The following is a 16,755-nucleotide window of genomic DNA, read 5'->3' as shown; positions in this document are numbered from 1 at the left end:
TATTTATATGGCGCCACAAGGGTTTCGCAGCGCCCAATTATAGAGTACATAAATAATCAAACAGGAAAACAGCAATTTTCAGTTGAAGACAATATAGAACAAGTACAGGGTAAATAAACATAGCTACATCATCAGATGACACTGGAATAAGTATCAGGTGGCAGAAGACTGCTGGAGTTGATGCAGTTGAAGATTATTAAAGTAAGAAAGGATAAGCACATGAGGGAAGAGGGCTCTGCTCGTGAGAGCTTACATTCTAAAGGGGAGGGGTAGACAGACAGGGGTGACACAGATAGGGTACATGGAGAGTGTAGAACAGAGGGTTAGGATGAGATATATATTCAGATATATATTCTCAGGCCATGCTGTACGAGCCGTACTATAGCTATACTTTTTTGCTGTAATGATATAACATTTTGGTAGTGAGGATTCACAGTACGATTGTTTAATTGTTTATTTTTACACTGCAATTTAGATTTCAGTTTGAACACACCCCACCAAAATCTAACTCTCTCTGCACTTGTTATATCTGCCCCCCCTGCAGTGCACATGGGTGGTCATTCCGAGTTGTTCGCTCGTTGCCGTTTTTCGCAACGGAGCGATTAGGTAGAAAATGCGTATGCGCATGGTACGCAGCGCGCATGCGCTTAGTTATTTAACACAAAATTTAGTAGATTTACACAAGCTCGAGCGACGTTTTTCCAACGCTCGAGTGATCGTAGTGTGATTGACAGGAAGTGGCTGTTTCTGGGCGGCAACATGGCGTTTTCAGGAAGTGTGCTAAAAAACGCAGGCGTGCCAGGTAAAAACGCAGGAGTGGCTGGAGAAATGGGGGAGTGGCTGGTCGAACGCAGGGCGTGTTTGTGACGTCAAACCAGGAACTAAACAGACCGAGCTGATCGCAATCTAGGAGTAGGTCTGCAGCTACTCAGAAACTGCAAGGAATTATTAAGTAGCAATTCTGCTAATCTTTCGTTCGCTATTCTGCTAAGCTAAGATACACTCCCAGAGGGCGGCGGCCTAGCATGTGCAATGCTGCTAAAAGCACCTAGCGAGCGAACAACAACTCGTAATGAGGGCCATTGTCTTCAGTGATGCCAACAGTCCATGCTGACTACAGAATTGCAGCCTTCCTAGCCTGCAGGTGATGGGTTAACTGTGATGCATTCCATACTGTAAATTGAATGCACATTTTACCTTTATACCTCCTGCATGTGTTTGTTATTGCATTGTGTAATGTAAAGTAGTTGTTTTTGTAATTTTACTTTTTAAGTTTAGTTGTTAACTTCAAAAATAGCTTACTTAATACTTACAAGTTCTGTCTATGACTTATGTCCATGATAAATGAAGTGCACATGCTAAGTATGACTACGGGGACATGTAGTGGGAGTATTAATAGAATCACAAATGAAATGGGGATTAGCTCAGGGGTCATTGCTTTTCACTATGTGCCTACTGACTAAATGAAATGCAAATGACAAGTGATGTAATGGTGCTGATTAACCTGATAAAGCCACGGTTCACAATGTAGAAAGGTTCTTTGACCAATTCATAGCCATTAAGTTTTAAGTTTCCATGGAGATCTTCAAAAGTAATCAGAGCTATGTTACGCTGGTGTTAACGTGTGCCAAAATGTATCTGATGATTTTATTTATTATCTTGAAGCTTAGAAGTGACAGACATAGAGTAGCCAGAGAAATTGTGTACAGCGCCTTCATTGGTGTCATCTCCCACAAACAGGGAATAATAGTTTTCAAAAAAAGCTTTTCTTCCTTTCAGTAGATTTGGATTGCAGTCAAAAACTTGTTTCCATGCCCACAAAAATACATAAAAAAGAGCAGGAAAAAGACGGCAAACATAAACTATGGTGTCTCTAAATTCAACCACATAAAACTTATGATGAGCTAAGAATATTAACATTACTTGTTTGACCTCATACCCCATAGAGGTATGAGCAAAAATAAGTAACGATTTACCTACCGTAACATACCCTCCAACTGTACCTTTTTAGCAGGTACAGTACCTTTTTTTATGGTCTGTACCGATTTTTGGCTCTCCAAACTTCCATTAGAAGTATAGGAAAAGGGGCGTGACCATGCCCCCTTTACCCATGGCCACTCCCCCTTTTTGAATTTGTACCGATTTTTATGTGTAAAATGTTGGAGGGTATGCCGTAATACCTATAAGTGCGTTCAGCTGCAAATCTCACGTGGCTCTCGTGGGACCAAGTTCTGAATTAAATCTTGGAAATGTAAGCCCCCCCTCCCCCGCTTGGCTCTACAAATACTTTTTTTAACCTAAGGGGGTGTGGCCACATCTCTCAATTAGGCTACGCCCCAAAAATTTTACCCGTGCCCCTGGTAGACCTCTCAGCAGCACTGTTTCCCTATTTACGAATCCCCCAGCTGGATCCAGTAGTGTCTGGTGAAGCTGTAAGTTCAGCCTAAAGCTAGGTACACACTATAAAGTTATTGGGACGATTTGACAATAATCAGGTGATCGGCCTCATTTATTGTATTGTGTGTAAGCATGAGTGTTTCACCAATAAAATGGTTAAAAAACATCCACAAATGCATTCCTTGATTATCTGATCGGTCAGTCCAGACTGAAAATCTCGGCCTCGGTTTCCAGATATCAAGCAGTGTTTGTGTATTCTCAGTAATCTACCCATATTCCCTATGTTTTACTGACACCATGGGCTCTATCAAATTAGCTGTGGTAATTTACTGTGACCAATTGATCCCCTGGAGATTATCCAATTAGTCCCAAAAGCTGACAATTATTTGGGATCTTTATGCACCTGCCAGAGGCAGGCAAGACGAAATCTGCAATAACGAGCCCTATATCAACCCTGTTTTTTTGCGAAAACACATACAGTAGGCTCGGGAACTTATCCCAGATCCTGTGTGTTTTTGGGTGAAAACAGAATAATTTAAATTATATTTAATTGGATAGGTAAAAAAATCTCATTAGACGTGTAAAAAATAAAAATGCGAAAACTCCCCATTTTTCATAGCCAAAATTTTTTGTAGCTAATTGGATAACCCTCATTGTGGGTGGACATATGCAAGATTAATGTGGTGCGGTGGAAAATCAGTAGCTTTTAATAAAAAATTGTATAATGTGTAGCACAGATATTGGTGCTTTCAATTTGATCGCGCTTTACTGCTGCCAAGTGCGTAGCTACCATAGGTGCAGGGAATGCAGCTGCCATGGGACCCAGAGCTTATGGGGGCTTACCTTCCTTATCACAGTTACATGTGTTCAGGGGTTAAAGTGGGGGGAAACGAGGTGGAACTGAGTTCCACCACTTGTAATGGTAGGGGGAACTAGTTCCTCCACATCCATTGCCCTGCACAGTAATTCCAACTGAAAAAACTGAGCCATCACCTATATCAATAGATGATGAGGTGGCAATAGAGTTGCTGATGAGCTGCAGCCACCTAAACCTCCTTCAAGTCCTATGGACTCCATGGTCCTCTCCACCCCTCCTTGTACTCACACACGCTGTGTCTGTTGGACAGCATTCATCCCCTCCTCAGATCCCAGTGACTTCCTTTTTCGGCACAGTGTATGTGATATCATGCTGTCACCGCTGCTCACTTGAATAGGAGCCATGAAGAGGAGCAGGCTCTGTGCATATTGAAGACGATGAGAGAGAGCTGTAGGGACAATAGAGGTGGGGATACAGGGCAAGGAGCTGCTGGAGGGAAACAGGTGGTGAACTGCTTGAGTGACAGAGGCAGAGATGTGTATAAGAGGCACTACTGTGTGCATTATGTGTATAAGTGGCACTACTACTGTGGGCATTATGTACAGTGCATCCGGAAAGTATTCACAGCGCTTCACTTTTTCCACATGTAGTTATGTTACAGCTTAATTGGAGTCCACCTGTGGTAAATTTAGTTGATTCTTTTGTATTGTTATTCTAACCCGAATAAAAACGTGTTTAAAAAAAAGTAAAATTTAGTTGATTGGACATGACTTGGAAAGGCACACACCTGTCTATATAAGGTCCCACACTTGACAGTGAATGTCTGAGCAGAAACCAAGCATGAAGTCTAAGGAATTGTATGTTTACCTCCAAGACAGGATTGTCTTGAGGCACAAATCTGGTGAAGGGTACAGAAAAATATCTGCTGCTTTGAAGGTCTCAATGAGCACAGTGGCCTCCATCCTCCGTAATTGGAAGACGTTTGGAACCACCAGGACTCTTCCTAGAGCTGGCCAGCCGTCTAAACTGAGCGATCGAGGGAGAAGGGCCCTAGTCAGGGTGGTGACCAAGAACCCGATGGTCACTCTGTCAGAGCTGCAGCATTTCTCTGTGGAGAGAGGAGAACCTTCCAAAAGGACAACCATCTCTGCAGCAATCCACCAATCAGGCCTGTATGATAGAGTGGCCAGACAGAGCCACTCCTTAGTAAAAAGCACAAGGCAGTCCACCTGGAGTTTGCCAAAATGGAGTTTGCCAACAAAGCGGGTGCACACACAGGGGTAATTCAGAGTTGATCGTAACAGCAAATTTGTTAGCAGTTGGGCAAAACCATGTGCACTGCAGGTGTGGCAGATATAACATTTGCGGAGAGAGTTAGATTTGGGTGGGTTATTTTGTTTCTGTGCAGGGTAAATACTGGCTGCTTTATTTTTACACTGCAATTTAGATTTCAGTTTGAACACACCCCACCCAAATCTAACTCTCTCTGCACATGTTATATCTGCCCCCCTGCAGTAGCACATGGCTTTGCCCAACTGCTAACAAATTTGCTGCTGCGATCAACTCTGAATTAGGCCCACAGTGAGATGCGATCGCAGCTCACTATTGCGAATGCCTCTGCCTGATTGACAAACAGAGACATTCACGTGGCGGCGCCGCAGCATTACGGGGGTGACGACTCGGTGTTGCAGGGATGTGCCATCAGAAACAGGGATGGGTTCAGGGCAGCTGTGTGACGTCACACACCTGGGCGTTCTACACATTGAAAATATGGCAGCGGGCCGACTGCCTTTGCAGCCAGACTTCGAAGGCAAGGGGGCTACCCTAAATCAGTGATGTGATCGCAAATTTCCAAGACACAGTAACTGATAACGTAGCAGCAGGATATAATGTCCTCGCTTAACATACAAATTCTTACTATTATGAAGAATAATTATCACATCAACTGAACCATTATAGCCAATGTCTAGTAACAAGGGAAAAACATTTCTATAGGTTTTACTTCTTATATTGAACAAACAATGGGGGTAATTCCAAGTTGATCACAGCAGGAATTTTGTTAGTAGTTGGGCAAAACCATGGGGGTAATTCCAAGTTGATCGCAACAGGAAATGTTTTAGTAGTTGGGCAAAACCATGTGCACTGCAGGTGTGGCAGATATAACATTTGCAGAGAGAGTTAGATTTGGGTGTGGTGAGTTCAATCTGCAATCTAAATTGCAGTGTAAAAATAAAGCAGCCAGTATTTACCCTGCACAGAAATAAAATAACCCACCCAAATCTAACTCTTTCTGCACATGTTATATCTGCCTCCTCTGCAGTGCACATTTTGCCCAACTGCTAACAAAATTCCTGCTGTGATCAACTCAGAATTACCCCCAATATTCTATACAATTATTAGTTATACAGATTAATTACCTCAACATAACTTCAGTGAAAACAATGTACATGATATATGGCCAGTGTATCTTATATGCACAAAATAAAGAAAAGGTATTAGCCCCGGGTCATGCGTTCTCTGCAGAAAGCTATTGTAAAGCTATTGTATGGATAATCATGGAGCCAGTAACATTAGGGTTCAAAATCTCAGACAGTAGACAGGGGATGGATGCTTTTAGCTGCTGATAACACAGATACTGTAAACTGCAATGCCAACAGCTGAGATATCTGCTAGACCCAAATTAATCAGCTCACCATCATTTGTGTAGACATGCACCTAGTTATCTGAGGATACAGAGTTGCTGTGATGGGGGCTGAGGTTTACTTTGGTTATTTTTACTGACTTGAATTCTGCAGGGGCTTTGGGGGTTATTCAGAGATGGACGCAGTTCTTGCTTCCGCAGCAAGATCTGCGTCCATCTATCACATGCTGGGGGCTGCCCAGCACAGGGCAAGGCTGCCCAGTATGTGTGTTGCGCCACGCCGTGATGTGTTTGTAATTAAATTGCGAACACATCGATTTGAGGTTGGCGTCTGGCTGCACTGGCAGGCGGTCTGGTGCCATTTTTTTTCTTGGAGCAGCTGCATGTGATGTCATGCAGCCACCCTGACAATGACTGCATTGTCTGGACTACGCCCACCAAACTCCATGTCGACACCCCCCCCGGCTTCCGCCGCTGTCAATCATCTCAGAAGGATGCTGTCGCCCACGCGCACTGCGGTCGGGTCTGAATAAGAACCTTTGTTATACAGTCGGCTGGAACTAATGCCGCTTACTGCCCAACTCCTGACAGATGGATTCTGGTCTCTCTGCTGTGCAGCTCTCCCTCCTCAAAATGGCCACCTCTGTTCAGCACCAACTGTCACCACCGGCAGTTAACTCTCCCCAGTGTGTGCTAGCTGCAGCACGGAATATATGTCTTAAGCACTTTCCCAGCTGCAAGTCACAAAAAAATCCACTATGCTGCATTTTATAGGGGAAAGGGGAACCAAAAGTCATTCATATGTCCGTGGCAACTCTAATGGAGTCGCACAATATCATAATCTGGATGGGCTTGGGGCACCTATGTTTCAAGCTTAGCAATCATCCCCCCAGCCCCAGGGGGTATATTTACTAAAGGTTGATATTGACTAATTTTGTGTATTTCCACCAATTTGTGGTCAATTTTGCAAAACAGATATAAAGAATTGGGCAAAAATTGCTTTGCAGTCAAAACTGTTCACTGGAAAACATCAGAACTTTCTCATAGAACTCAGTGCAATAGGAAATTTGTAAAATCAACTGAAAAGCAACACAAATCGACTAAACAATAGACTACTAAATGACAGGCATTTTTCATTTCTAAAACATATTCTATTGCCTAATCCAGAAGTTTTCAAATGTGGTCCTCAAAGCACCTCAACGGTCCAGGTTTTAGGTAGCTCAGCACAGATGATTAAATCAAATTGACTGAGGTGCTAATTATGGGGGACATTTACTAAGTAGTGATAAGAGCGGAGAAGTGAGCCAGTGGAGAAGTTGCCCATGGCAACCAATCAGCACTGAAGTAACATCTATAATTTGCATACTATAAAATTTTACAGAGCTGCTGATTAGTTGATGGGGCAATTTCTCTACTGGCTCACTTCTCCGCTCTTATCACTGCTTAGTAAATGTCCCCCTAAGTCACATGTGGCCAAGCATGGATAAACTTAAAACCTGAACTATTGGTGTGCCTTGAGCAGTGTTGGACTGGGGCATGAAGGGTCGGTTTCCCCCGTACCCCTGTGGGCCACTCCAACCCTGGCCTTGAGGACTGCTTATGAGAACCTCTTGCCTAAACCTTTATCATGATGCCTATAACAATAGAGATAACGGACATTATGCCGATGATTTTGCAATTGAGTGATGATCGGTAGATTGCACAGGTATATGCTTCATACTGGGCATGTGACAAAGTCTAATAATGTCGCTCACATCGCTTACGCAAAGTGATTGACAGTCAAGCCCCATTTGTGGCTGTTGACAGGGGAGTGATGATAAAAATGCACTTGTGTTTTGGGCGTGCCGCTGGCTCAAACATCGCACCTCCGATGTCTCTGTTCAGGCTGCCATGCTGCGTGTCCATTTATTTTCTCGAGCTGATGATTATCGAAGGATCTGTGTGTGCGCTGGGAGTGTGTACGCAGTTGCTGTGCCTTTGCAGTGCTGTGCCATGGTCTCTGTACTTTTCAGGGCTACTGGGTTCTTTTGCATCATTTCACTCATTCTCAGTGGGCAGAATGGCAGATAAAATCACCATAGTGTCTGTCAATGAATGATGGCAGATATTAATACTGTAAGGCTCTGTGTGACAGATCCAAATTACATGATTTTGGCTGTTTTTATAAATTTTTTAAGAAATCAAGAAACACTTGAGGATCTGGGAACATCTCTAATAAAAGGGACCCAACAATATGGTTCACTACAGCTGTATGAATTATGGGCCTCATTCAGATACGGACACAGTGCACATCGCTGCTGCTTCTTTGGATTCCCCGCCCCCCCCTCCCCCCCAAATGATGACAGGCTGCGACTTAGGAGGCACTGCGTGTGACAATGCAAGACCTATTTTGCACATGTGCTGAGCATACACAGGCTCCCCACCGCTGGACATGTGCGCAAACCATTCCAGACGCCCCATCAGCTTCTTGCATTAGCAAGGAAGTGTTAGTCAATTTATGATTGATTTTTATGTCTATTTGTAGTCGATTTTGAATGGAACTGACAAACACCGACTAAGATTAGAGAACACCCCACCCCAGTGGCATCACAAGGCGGGTGCGTCCCGCACCCGGGTGTGACGCCTTGAAGGGGTGACACCAAACTGTGGGCTCCTCCACAGTGACAGGAGCCAGGTGCTGCAGTGTGAGAGAGGAGCCGACAGCCCTGGGAGACAGTCTTCGGGGGTAGCCCAGTACAGCTCAATACAGCCTAGCATCTCTGGAGATGCAGGGCACGCCCCCGGAGTGACGTCCCCGTGAGGCCATGCCCCTTTATTTGCGGCCATGCCCCTTTTTGCAGGTAGCGGATGGGACATCAAGGGTGCGCAATGGTGACGCCTCTGCCCCCCCCTCCCGCAAACAAAAAGTTAACATCAGCATTAAGAATGTATCTTAAATAGACTGGTGAAAGTATGGAATGTTGTCACTGAAAAACTCACTGTTGATGTTGCCCGATTGTAGATCAATCTAAAATCAATATTTAGTAAATTTCACCCCAGGTGGCTCATGTAATAAGCATGTGCCTAATTACACATACATTGATAATTTATTGGCTTCTAGAGTTTGTCAAGTATACTCTGTCACGGGTTCCCTCATTTAGGTTTACAACAATTACATAAAAATTATGTTTAGCACACATTTTGCTTACGTACATTTAGGGGGCCAAATGTAATAGAGTGAGAGTTTCAGAAAGTGAGAGATTTGGTAAGATTTTTAATTTTTTTTTTTTTTTTAAAGTGGCAATCATTTACACTGGAAAACCAGGTTGATCTTGCTGTGTAAATGATTGCCACTTTTAAAAAAAACCTGCAAAACCTTACCAAATCTCTCACTTTTTGAAACTCTCACTCCATTACATTTGGTCTTTAGCAGGGACGTGCAGTCAGGGGAGGCAGGGGAGGCAGTGCCTCCCCTGTCATTAATTATTAAAATAACACAAAGAAGATACTTATGACACATATTATGTGTCATAAGTATATGCTTTAGCTTTGTATTATTTTAGTAATTTTTCAGCATAAAAAAAAAAAGTTTAAATTTGTGTTTCGGAGGCACCGCTCCAGGTGCCTCCCGATATCAATGTAACAGAGCCGGAAGCGGGGGGCGGGGCCGAGTATCGGGCAGTAAAAGCCCATTAAAAAAAGTAACATAAGCGGCACTTATACAAGTGCCTCTGTGACAGGGGCGTGCTTTCAGCCATGTGAAAGCACGCCCCCTGTCACTGAAACAGCTCTGATTGGGCAGGGGGCATCTCTGATGTAGCCGAGCAGCAATATGCTGTGCTCGGCACTTGCAGGCAGGGGGCGGATCGGCCTGGCTGTGTGACGAGACGGGGCTGCCCGACAGCAAACGGCCCGCTACCCGGGCCGGCTGCCACAAACGTAAGTCTCTCACCGCAGCTCCTGCTAGTGTATACAGCAGCGCCACATCAGGGATTAGGGCTGCAACGGAGACAGCGGTCAGCACTGGGATAGGGGGTACTATGAACTCCGTTGCAGCCCTACCCTCCCTACAAATGATGCAGCTTTAGCCGGGGAATGATGGGGGGGGGGGGGAGGGGGTAATGCAGAAGAGGGGTGTGGGGTTGTATGTTTCTAATATGACCTGTGTATTTTGAAAATGTGTCATGTGGTAAGACATACACCTGTGCACCAGCAAGGGGATTTGTTAAGGCTCCTTGACAAATCCCATTGCTGGTGCACAGGTGTATGTCTTACCACCTGACACATTTTCAAAATACACAGGTCGTGTTGGAAACATACAACCCCCCCCCCCCCTCCACTCCCGCCCACCACCATTCCCCGTTAGAATATACGGCAGCGGCATTACCCCTTCTAAAGCTGCATCATATGCAGGAAGAGCTGGGCTGCAACGGAGGTCATGGCCCCATCCCAGTGTCGACCGCCACCGACTGTCACCCAGACAGCACCAGCCGTGCTCAAGAATGTCTGTAGGCTGCATCCAGTGCAGCCTGTACTGCAAACGTTGGCTGGCACCAGTGTTGAGGCGGGCTCTACTGCGAGCACGCAAACATGGAAGCATTGATGAGCTGATCATGTACAGCTGGAGCAGAGGTTCGGCGCCACTCCCCCCCCCAACCCGATTGCAGGCCGTGTCCACCCCCGTGTCCAAGCTCCGCTGGATCACACAGGAAAGAGACAGGTGTGAGGTACTGGAGAAGAGGGACCCATCACTTCCACTCCGGATGTCCGAGTGTCCGCCCATCCTGTGTGAGCCTGCTGTCAGTATGGAGGGTGCACCGGTGGCTGGGACCCGGGAGCTAAAGAGGAGGTGAGATCCTTGTTCAGCTTATTCTAACTTATGCTCGCCGAGTCCCTTCCACTCTCATCCTGCCCACATCTTCCCACCACTACTCCCATCCTGTCCCCCTTCTATTACTCCCTGCCTGCCCTCCTACTCTGCACTACTCTTACTCCCATCCTGTCTCCCACTTTCCACTACTACTTCCATCCTGCCCCCTGCTCCCCTCCACTGCTCCTCACTACTAGTGATGAGCACCGGAAATTTTTCGGGTTTTGTGTTTTGGTTTTGGGTTCGGTTCCACGGCCGTGTTTTGGGTTCGAACGCGTTTTGGCAAAACCTCACCGAATTTTTTTTGTCGGATTCGGGTGTGTTTTGGATTCGGGTGTTTTTTTCAAAAAACCCTAAAAAACAGCTTAAATCATAGAATTTGGGGGTCATTTTGATCCCAAAGTATTATTAACCTCAATAACCATAATTTCCACTCATTTTCAGTCTATTCTGAACACCTCACACCTCACAATATTATTTTTAGTCCTAAAATTTGCACCGAGGTCGCTGGATGGCTAAGCTAAGCGACCCAAGTGGCCGACACAAACACCTGGCCCATCTAGGAGTGGCACTGCAGTGTCACGCAGGATGGCCCTTCCAAAAAACACTCCCCAAACAGCACATGACGCAAAGAAAAAAAGAGGCGCAATGAGGTAGCTGTGTGAGTAAGCTAAGCGACCCTAGTGGCCGACACAAACACCTGGCCCATCTAGGAGTGGCACTGCAGTGTCACGCAGGATGGCCCTTCCAAAAAACACTCCCCAAACAGCACATGACGCAAAGAAAAAAAGAGGCGCAATGAGGTAGCTGTGTGAGTAAGCTAAGCGACCCTAGTGGCCGACACAAACACCTGGCCCATCTAGGAGTGGCACTGCAGTGTCACGCAGGATGGCCCTTCCAAAAAACACCCCCCAAACAGCACATGACGCAAAGAAAAATGAAAGAAAAAAGAGGTGCAAGATGGAATTGTCCTTGGGCCCTCACACCCACCCTTATGTTGTATAAACAGGACATGCACACTTTAACCAACCCATCATTTCAGTGACAGGGTCTGCCACACGACTGTGACTGAAATGATGGGTTGGTTTGGACCCCCACCAAAAAAGAAGCAATTAATCTCTCCTTGCACAAACTGGCTCTACAGAGGCAAGATGTCCACCTCATCATCATCCTCCGATATATCACCGTGTACATCCCCCTCCTCACAGATTATCAATTCGTCCCCACTGGAATCCACCATCTCAGCTTCCTGTGTACTTTGTGGAGGCAATTGCTGCTGGTCAATGTCTCCACGGAGGAATTGATTATAATTAATATTAATGAACATCATCTTCTCCACATTTTCTGGATGTAACCTCGTACGCCGATTGCTGACAAGGTGAGCGGCGGCACTAAACACTCTTTCGGAGTACACACTTGTGGGAGGGCAACTTAGGTAGAATAAAGCCAGTTTGTGCAAGGGCCTCCAAATTGCCTCTTTTTCCTGCCAGTATAAGTACGGACTGTCTGACGTGCCTACTTGGATGCGGTCACTCATATAATCCTCCACCATTCTTTCAATGGGGAGAGAATCATATGCAGTGACAGTAGACGACATGTCCGTAATCGTTGGCAGGTCCTTCAGTCCGGACCAGATGTCAGCATCAGCAGTTGCTCCAGACTGCCCTGCATCACCGCCAGCGGGTGGGCTCGGAATTCTGAGCCTTTTCCTCGCACCCCCAGTTGCGGGAGAATGTGAAGGAGGAGATGTTGACAGGTCGCGTTCCGCTTGACTTGACAATTTTGTCACCAGCAGTTCTTTGAACCCCAGCAGACTTGTGTCTGCCGGAAAGAGAGATCCAAGGTAGGTTTTAAATCTAGGATCGAGCACGGTGGCCAAAATGTAGTGCTCTGATTTCAACAGATTGACCACCCGTGAATCCTTGTTAAGCGAATTAAGGGCTCCATCCACAAGTCCCACATGCCTAGCGGAATCGCTCTGTGTTAGCTCCTCCTTCAATGTCTCCAGCTACTTCTGCAAAAGCCTGATGAGGGGAATGACCTGACTCAGGCTGGCAGTGTCTTAACTGACTTCACGTGTGGCAAGTTCAAAAGGTTGCAGAACCTTGCACAACGTTGAAATCATTCTCCACTGCGCTTGAGACAGGTGCATTCCACCTCCTATATCGTGCTCAGTTGTATAGGCTTGAATGGCCTTTTGCTGCTCCTCCAACCTCTGAAGCATATAGAGGGTTGAATTCCACCTCGTTACCACTTCTTGCTTCAGATGATGGCAGGGCAGGTTCAGGCGTTTTTGGTGGTGCTCCAGTCTTCTGTACGTGGTGCCTATACGCCGAAAGTGTCCCGCAATTCTTCTGGCCACCGACAGCATCTCTTGCACACCCCTCTCGTTTTTTAAATAATTCTGCACCACCAAATTCAAGGTATGTGCAAAACATGGGACGTGCTGGAATTTGCCCAGATTTAATGCACACACAATATTGCTGGCGTTGTCCGAAGCCACAAATCCACAGGAGAGTCCAATTGGGGTAAGCCATTCTGCGATGATCTTCCTCAGTTGCCGTAAGAGGTTTTTAGCTGTGTGCGTATTCTGGAAAGCGGTGATACAAAGCGTAGCCTGCCTAGGAAAGAGTTGGCGTTTGCGAGATGCTGCTACTGGTGCCGCCGCTGCTGTTCTTGCGGCGGGAGTCCATACATCTACCCAGTGGGCTGTCACAGTCATATAGTCCTGAGTCTGCCCTGCTCCACTTGTCCACATGTCCGTGGTTAAGTGGACATTGGGTACAACTGCATTTTTTAGGACACTGGTGAGTCTTTTTCTGAGGTCTGTGTACATTTTCGGTATCGCCTGCCTAGAGAAATGGAACCTAGATGGTATTTGGTACCGGGGACACAGTACCTCCAACAAGTCTCTAGTTGCCTCTGCAGTAATGATGGATACCGGAACCACGTTTCTCACCGCCCAGGATGCCAAGGCCTCAGTTATCCGCTTTGCAGCAGGATGACTGCTGTGATATTTCATCTTCCACGCAAAGGACTGTTGGACAGTCAATTGCTTGGTGGAAGTAGTAAAAGTGGTCTTACAAGTACGACTTCCCCTCTGGGATGACCATCGACTCCCAGCAGCAACAACAGCAGCGCCAGCAGCAGTAGGCGTTACACGCAAGGATGCATCGGAGGAATCCCAGGCAGGAGAGGACTCGTCAGAATTGCCAGTGACATGGCCTGCAGGACTATTGGCATTCCTGGGGAAGGAGGAAATTGACACTGAGGGAGTTGGTGGGGTGGTTTGCGTGAGCTTGGTTACAAGAGGAAGGGATTTACTGGTCAGTGGACTGCTTCCGCTGTCGCCCAAAGTTTTTGAACTTGTCACTGACTTATGATGAAGGCGCTGCAGGTGACGTATAAGGGAGGATGTTCCGAGGTGGTTAACGTCCTTACCCCTACTTATTAAAGCTTGACAAAGGCAACACACGGCTTGACAAATGTTGTCCGCATTTCTGTTGAAATACTTCCACACCGAAGAGCTGATTTTTTTGGTATTTTCACCAGGCATGTCAATGGCCCTATTCCTCCCATGGACAACAGGTGTCTCCCCGGGTGCCTGACTTAAACAAACCACCTCACCATCAGAATCCTCCTTGTCAATTTCCTCCCCAGCGCCAGCAACACCCATATCCTCCTCATCCTGGTGTACTTCAACACTGACATCTTCAATCTGACTATCAGGAACTGGACTGCGGGTGCTCCTTCCAGCACTTGCAGGGGGCGTGCAAATGGTGGAAGGCGCATGCTCTTCACGTCCAGTGTTGGGAAGGTCAGGCATCGCAAACGACACAATTGGACTCTCCTTGTGGATTTGTGATTTCGAAGAACGCACAGTTCTTTGCTGTGCTTTTGCCAGCTTGAGTCTTTTCATTTTTCTAGCGAGAGGCTGAGTGCTTCCATCCTCATGTGAAGCTGAACCACTAGCCATGAACATAGGCCAGGGCCTCAGCCGTTCCTTGCCACTCCGTGTGGTAAATGGCATATTGGCAAATTTACGCTTCTCCTCCGACAATTTTATTTTAGATTTTTGAGTCCTTTTTTTACTGATATTTGGTGTTTTGGATTTTACATGCTCTGTACTATGACATTGGGCATCGGCCTTGGCAGACGACGTTGCTGGCATTTCATCGTCTCGGCCATGACTAGTGGCAGCAGCTTCAGCACAAGGTGGAAGTCGATCTTGATCTTTCCCTATTTTTGGAACCTCAACATTTTTGTTCTCCATATTTTAATAGGCACAACTAAAAGGCACCTCAGGTAAACAATGGAGATGGATGGATACTAGTATACTTATGGATTGACGAGCGACTGCCGACACAGAGGTAGCTACAGCCGTGGACTACCGTACTGCGTCTGCTGCTAATATAGACTGGATGATAATGATATAAAAAATATATATATATATCACTACTGCAGCCGGACAGGTATATATTATATAATGACGGACCTGCTGGACACTGTCAGCTCAGCACTGCAGACTCCTAAAGTAAGCTACTAGTAGTATCAAGAAGATAGAAAAAAAAAAAAACACCACAGGTAGGTGGTATACAATTATGGATGGACGAGCGACTGCCGACACAGAGGTAGCTACAGCCGTGGACTACCGTACTGCATCTGCTGCTAATATAGACTGGATGATAATGATATAAAATATATATATATATATATCACTACTGCAGCCGGAAAGGTATATATTATATAATGACGGACCTGCTGGACACTGTCAGCTCAGCACTGCAGACTCCTAAAGTAAGCTACTAGTAGTATCAAGAAGATAGAAAAAAAAAACCCACCACAGGTAGGTGGTATACAATTAGGGATGGACTAGCGACTGCCGACACAGAGGTAGCTACAGCCGTGGACTACCGTACTGCGTCTGCTGCTAATATAGACTGGATGATAATGAGATATAAAATATATATATATCACTACTGCAGCCGGACAGGTATATATTATATAATGACGGACCTGCTGGACACTGTCAGCTCAGCACTGCAGACTCCTAAAGTAAGCTACTAGTATCAAGAAGATAGAAAAAAAAAACACCACAGGTAGGTGGTATACAATTATGGATGGACGAGCGACTGCCGACACAGAGGTAGCTACAGCCGTGGACTACCGTACTGCGTCTGCTGCTAATATAGACTGGATGATAATGATATAAAAAATATATATATATATCACTACTGCAGCCGGACAGGTATATATTATATAATGACGGACCTGCTGGACACTGTCAGCTCAGCACTGCAGACTCCTAAAGTAAGCTACTAGTAGTATCAAGAAGATAGAAAAAAAAAACCACCACAGGTAGGTGGTATACAATTATGGATGGACTAGCGACTGCCGACACAGAGGTAGCTACAGCCGTGGACTACCGTACTGCGTCTGCTGCTAATATAGACTGGATGATAATGAGATATAAAATATATATATATCACTACTGCAGCCGGACAGGTATATATTATATAATGACGGACCTGCTGGACACTGTCAGCTCAGCACTGCAGACTCCTAAAGTAAGCTACTAGTATCAAGAAGATAGAAAAAAAAAAAACCACCACGGGTAGGTGGTATACAATTATGGATGGACGAGCGACTGCCGACACAGAGGTAGCTACAGCCGTGGACTACCGTACTGCGTCTGCTGCTAATATAGACTGGATGATAATGATATAAAAAATATATATATATATCACTACTGCAGCCGGACAGGTATATATTATATAATGACGGACCTGCTGGACACTGTCAGCTCAGCACTGCAGACTCCTAAAGTAAGCTACTAGTAGTATCAAGAAGATAGAAAAAAAAAAAACACCACAGGTAGGTGGTATACAATTATGGATGGACTAGCGACTGCCGACACAGAGGTAGCTACAGCCGTGGACTACCGTACTGCGTCTGCTGCTAATATAGACTGGATGATAATGAGATATAAAATATATATATATCACTACTGCAGCCGGACAGGTATATATTATATAATGACGGACCTGCTGG

The 16,755-nt window shown here is 45.7% G+C and overlaps 1 protein-coding gene across 4 annotated transcripts in view; it reads right to left on the bottom strand.

Moving 5' to 3' along the window:
- Nucleotides 1–16,755, bottom strand: part of ARHGEF4 (Rho guanine nucleotide exchange factor 4) — a 443,120-nt gene that overhangs the window by 251,238 nt on the left and 175,127 nt on the right. Inside the window, exon 1 of one of the 4 annotated variants that reach the window (XM_063915711.1) lies at nucleotides 5,908–6,332. The exons of the other annotated variants lie outside the window; for them this stretch is intronic. Coding sequence (XP_063771781.1) covers nucleotides 5,908–5,925 — 18 coding nt within the window. The 5' untranslated portion in view covers nucleotides 5,926–6,332. Of the gene's footprint in view, nucleotides 1–5,907; nucleotides 6,333–16,755 lie in introns of those variants that run through there. 4 annotated transcript variants of the gene reach the window in all.

This window comes from Pseudophryne corroboree, chromosome 4, assembly GCF_028390025.1.
Source record: "Pseudophryne corroboree isolate aPseCor3 chromosome 4, aPseCor3.hap2, whole genome shotgun sequence".
NCBI classification, from domain to species: Eukaryota; Metazoa; Chordata; class Amphibia; order Anura; family Myobatrachidae; genus Pseudophryne; species Pseudophryne corroboree.
Note: the sequence above shows the minus strand (reverse complement) of the source record. Positions and strands in the feature narration are given on the sequence as shown.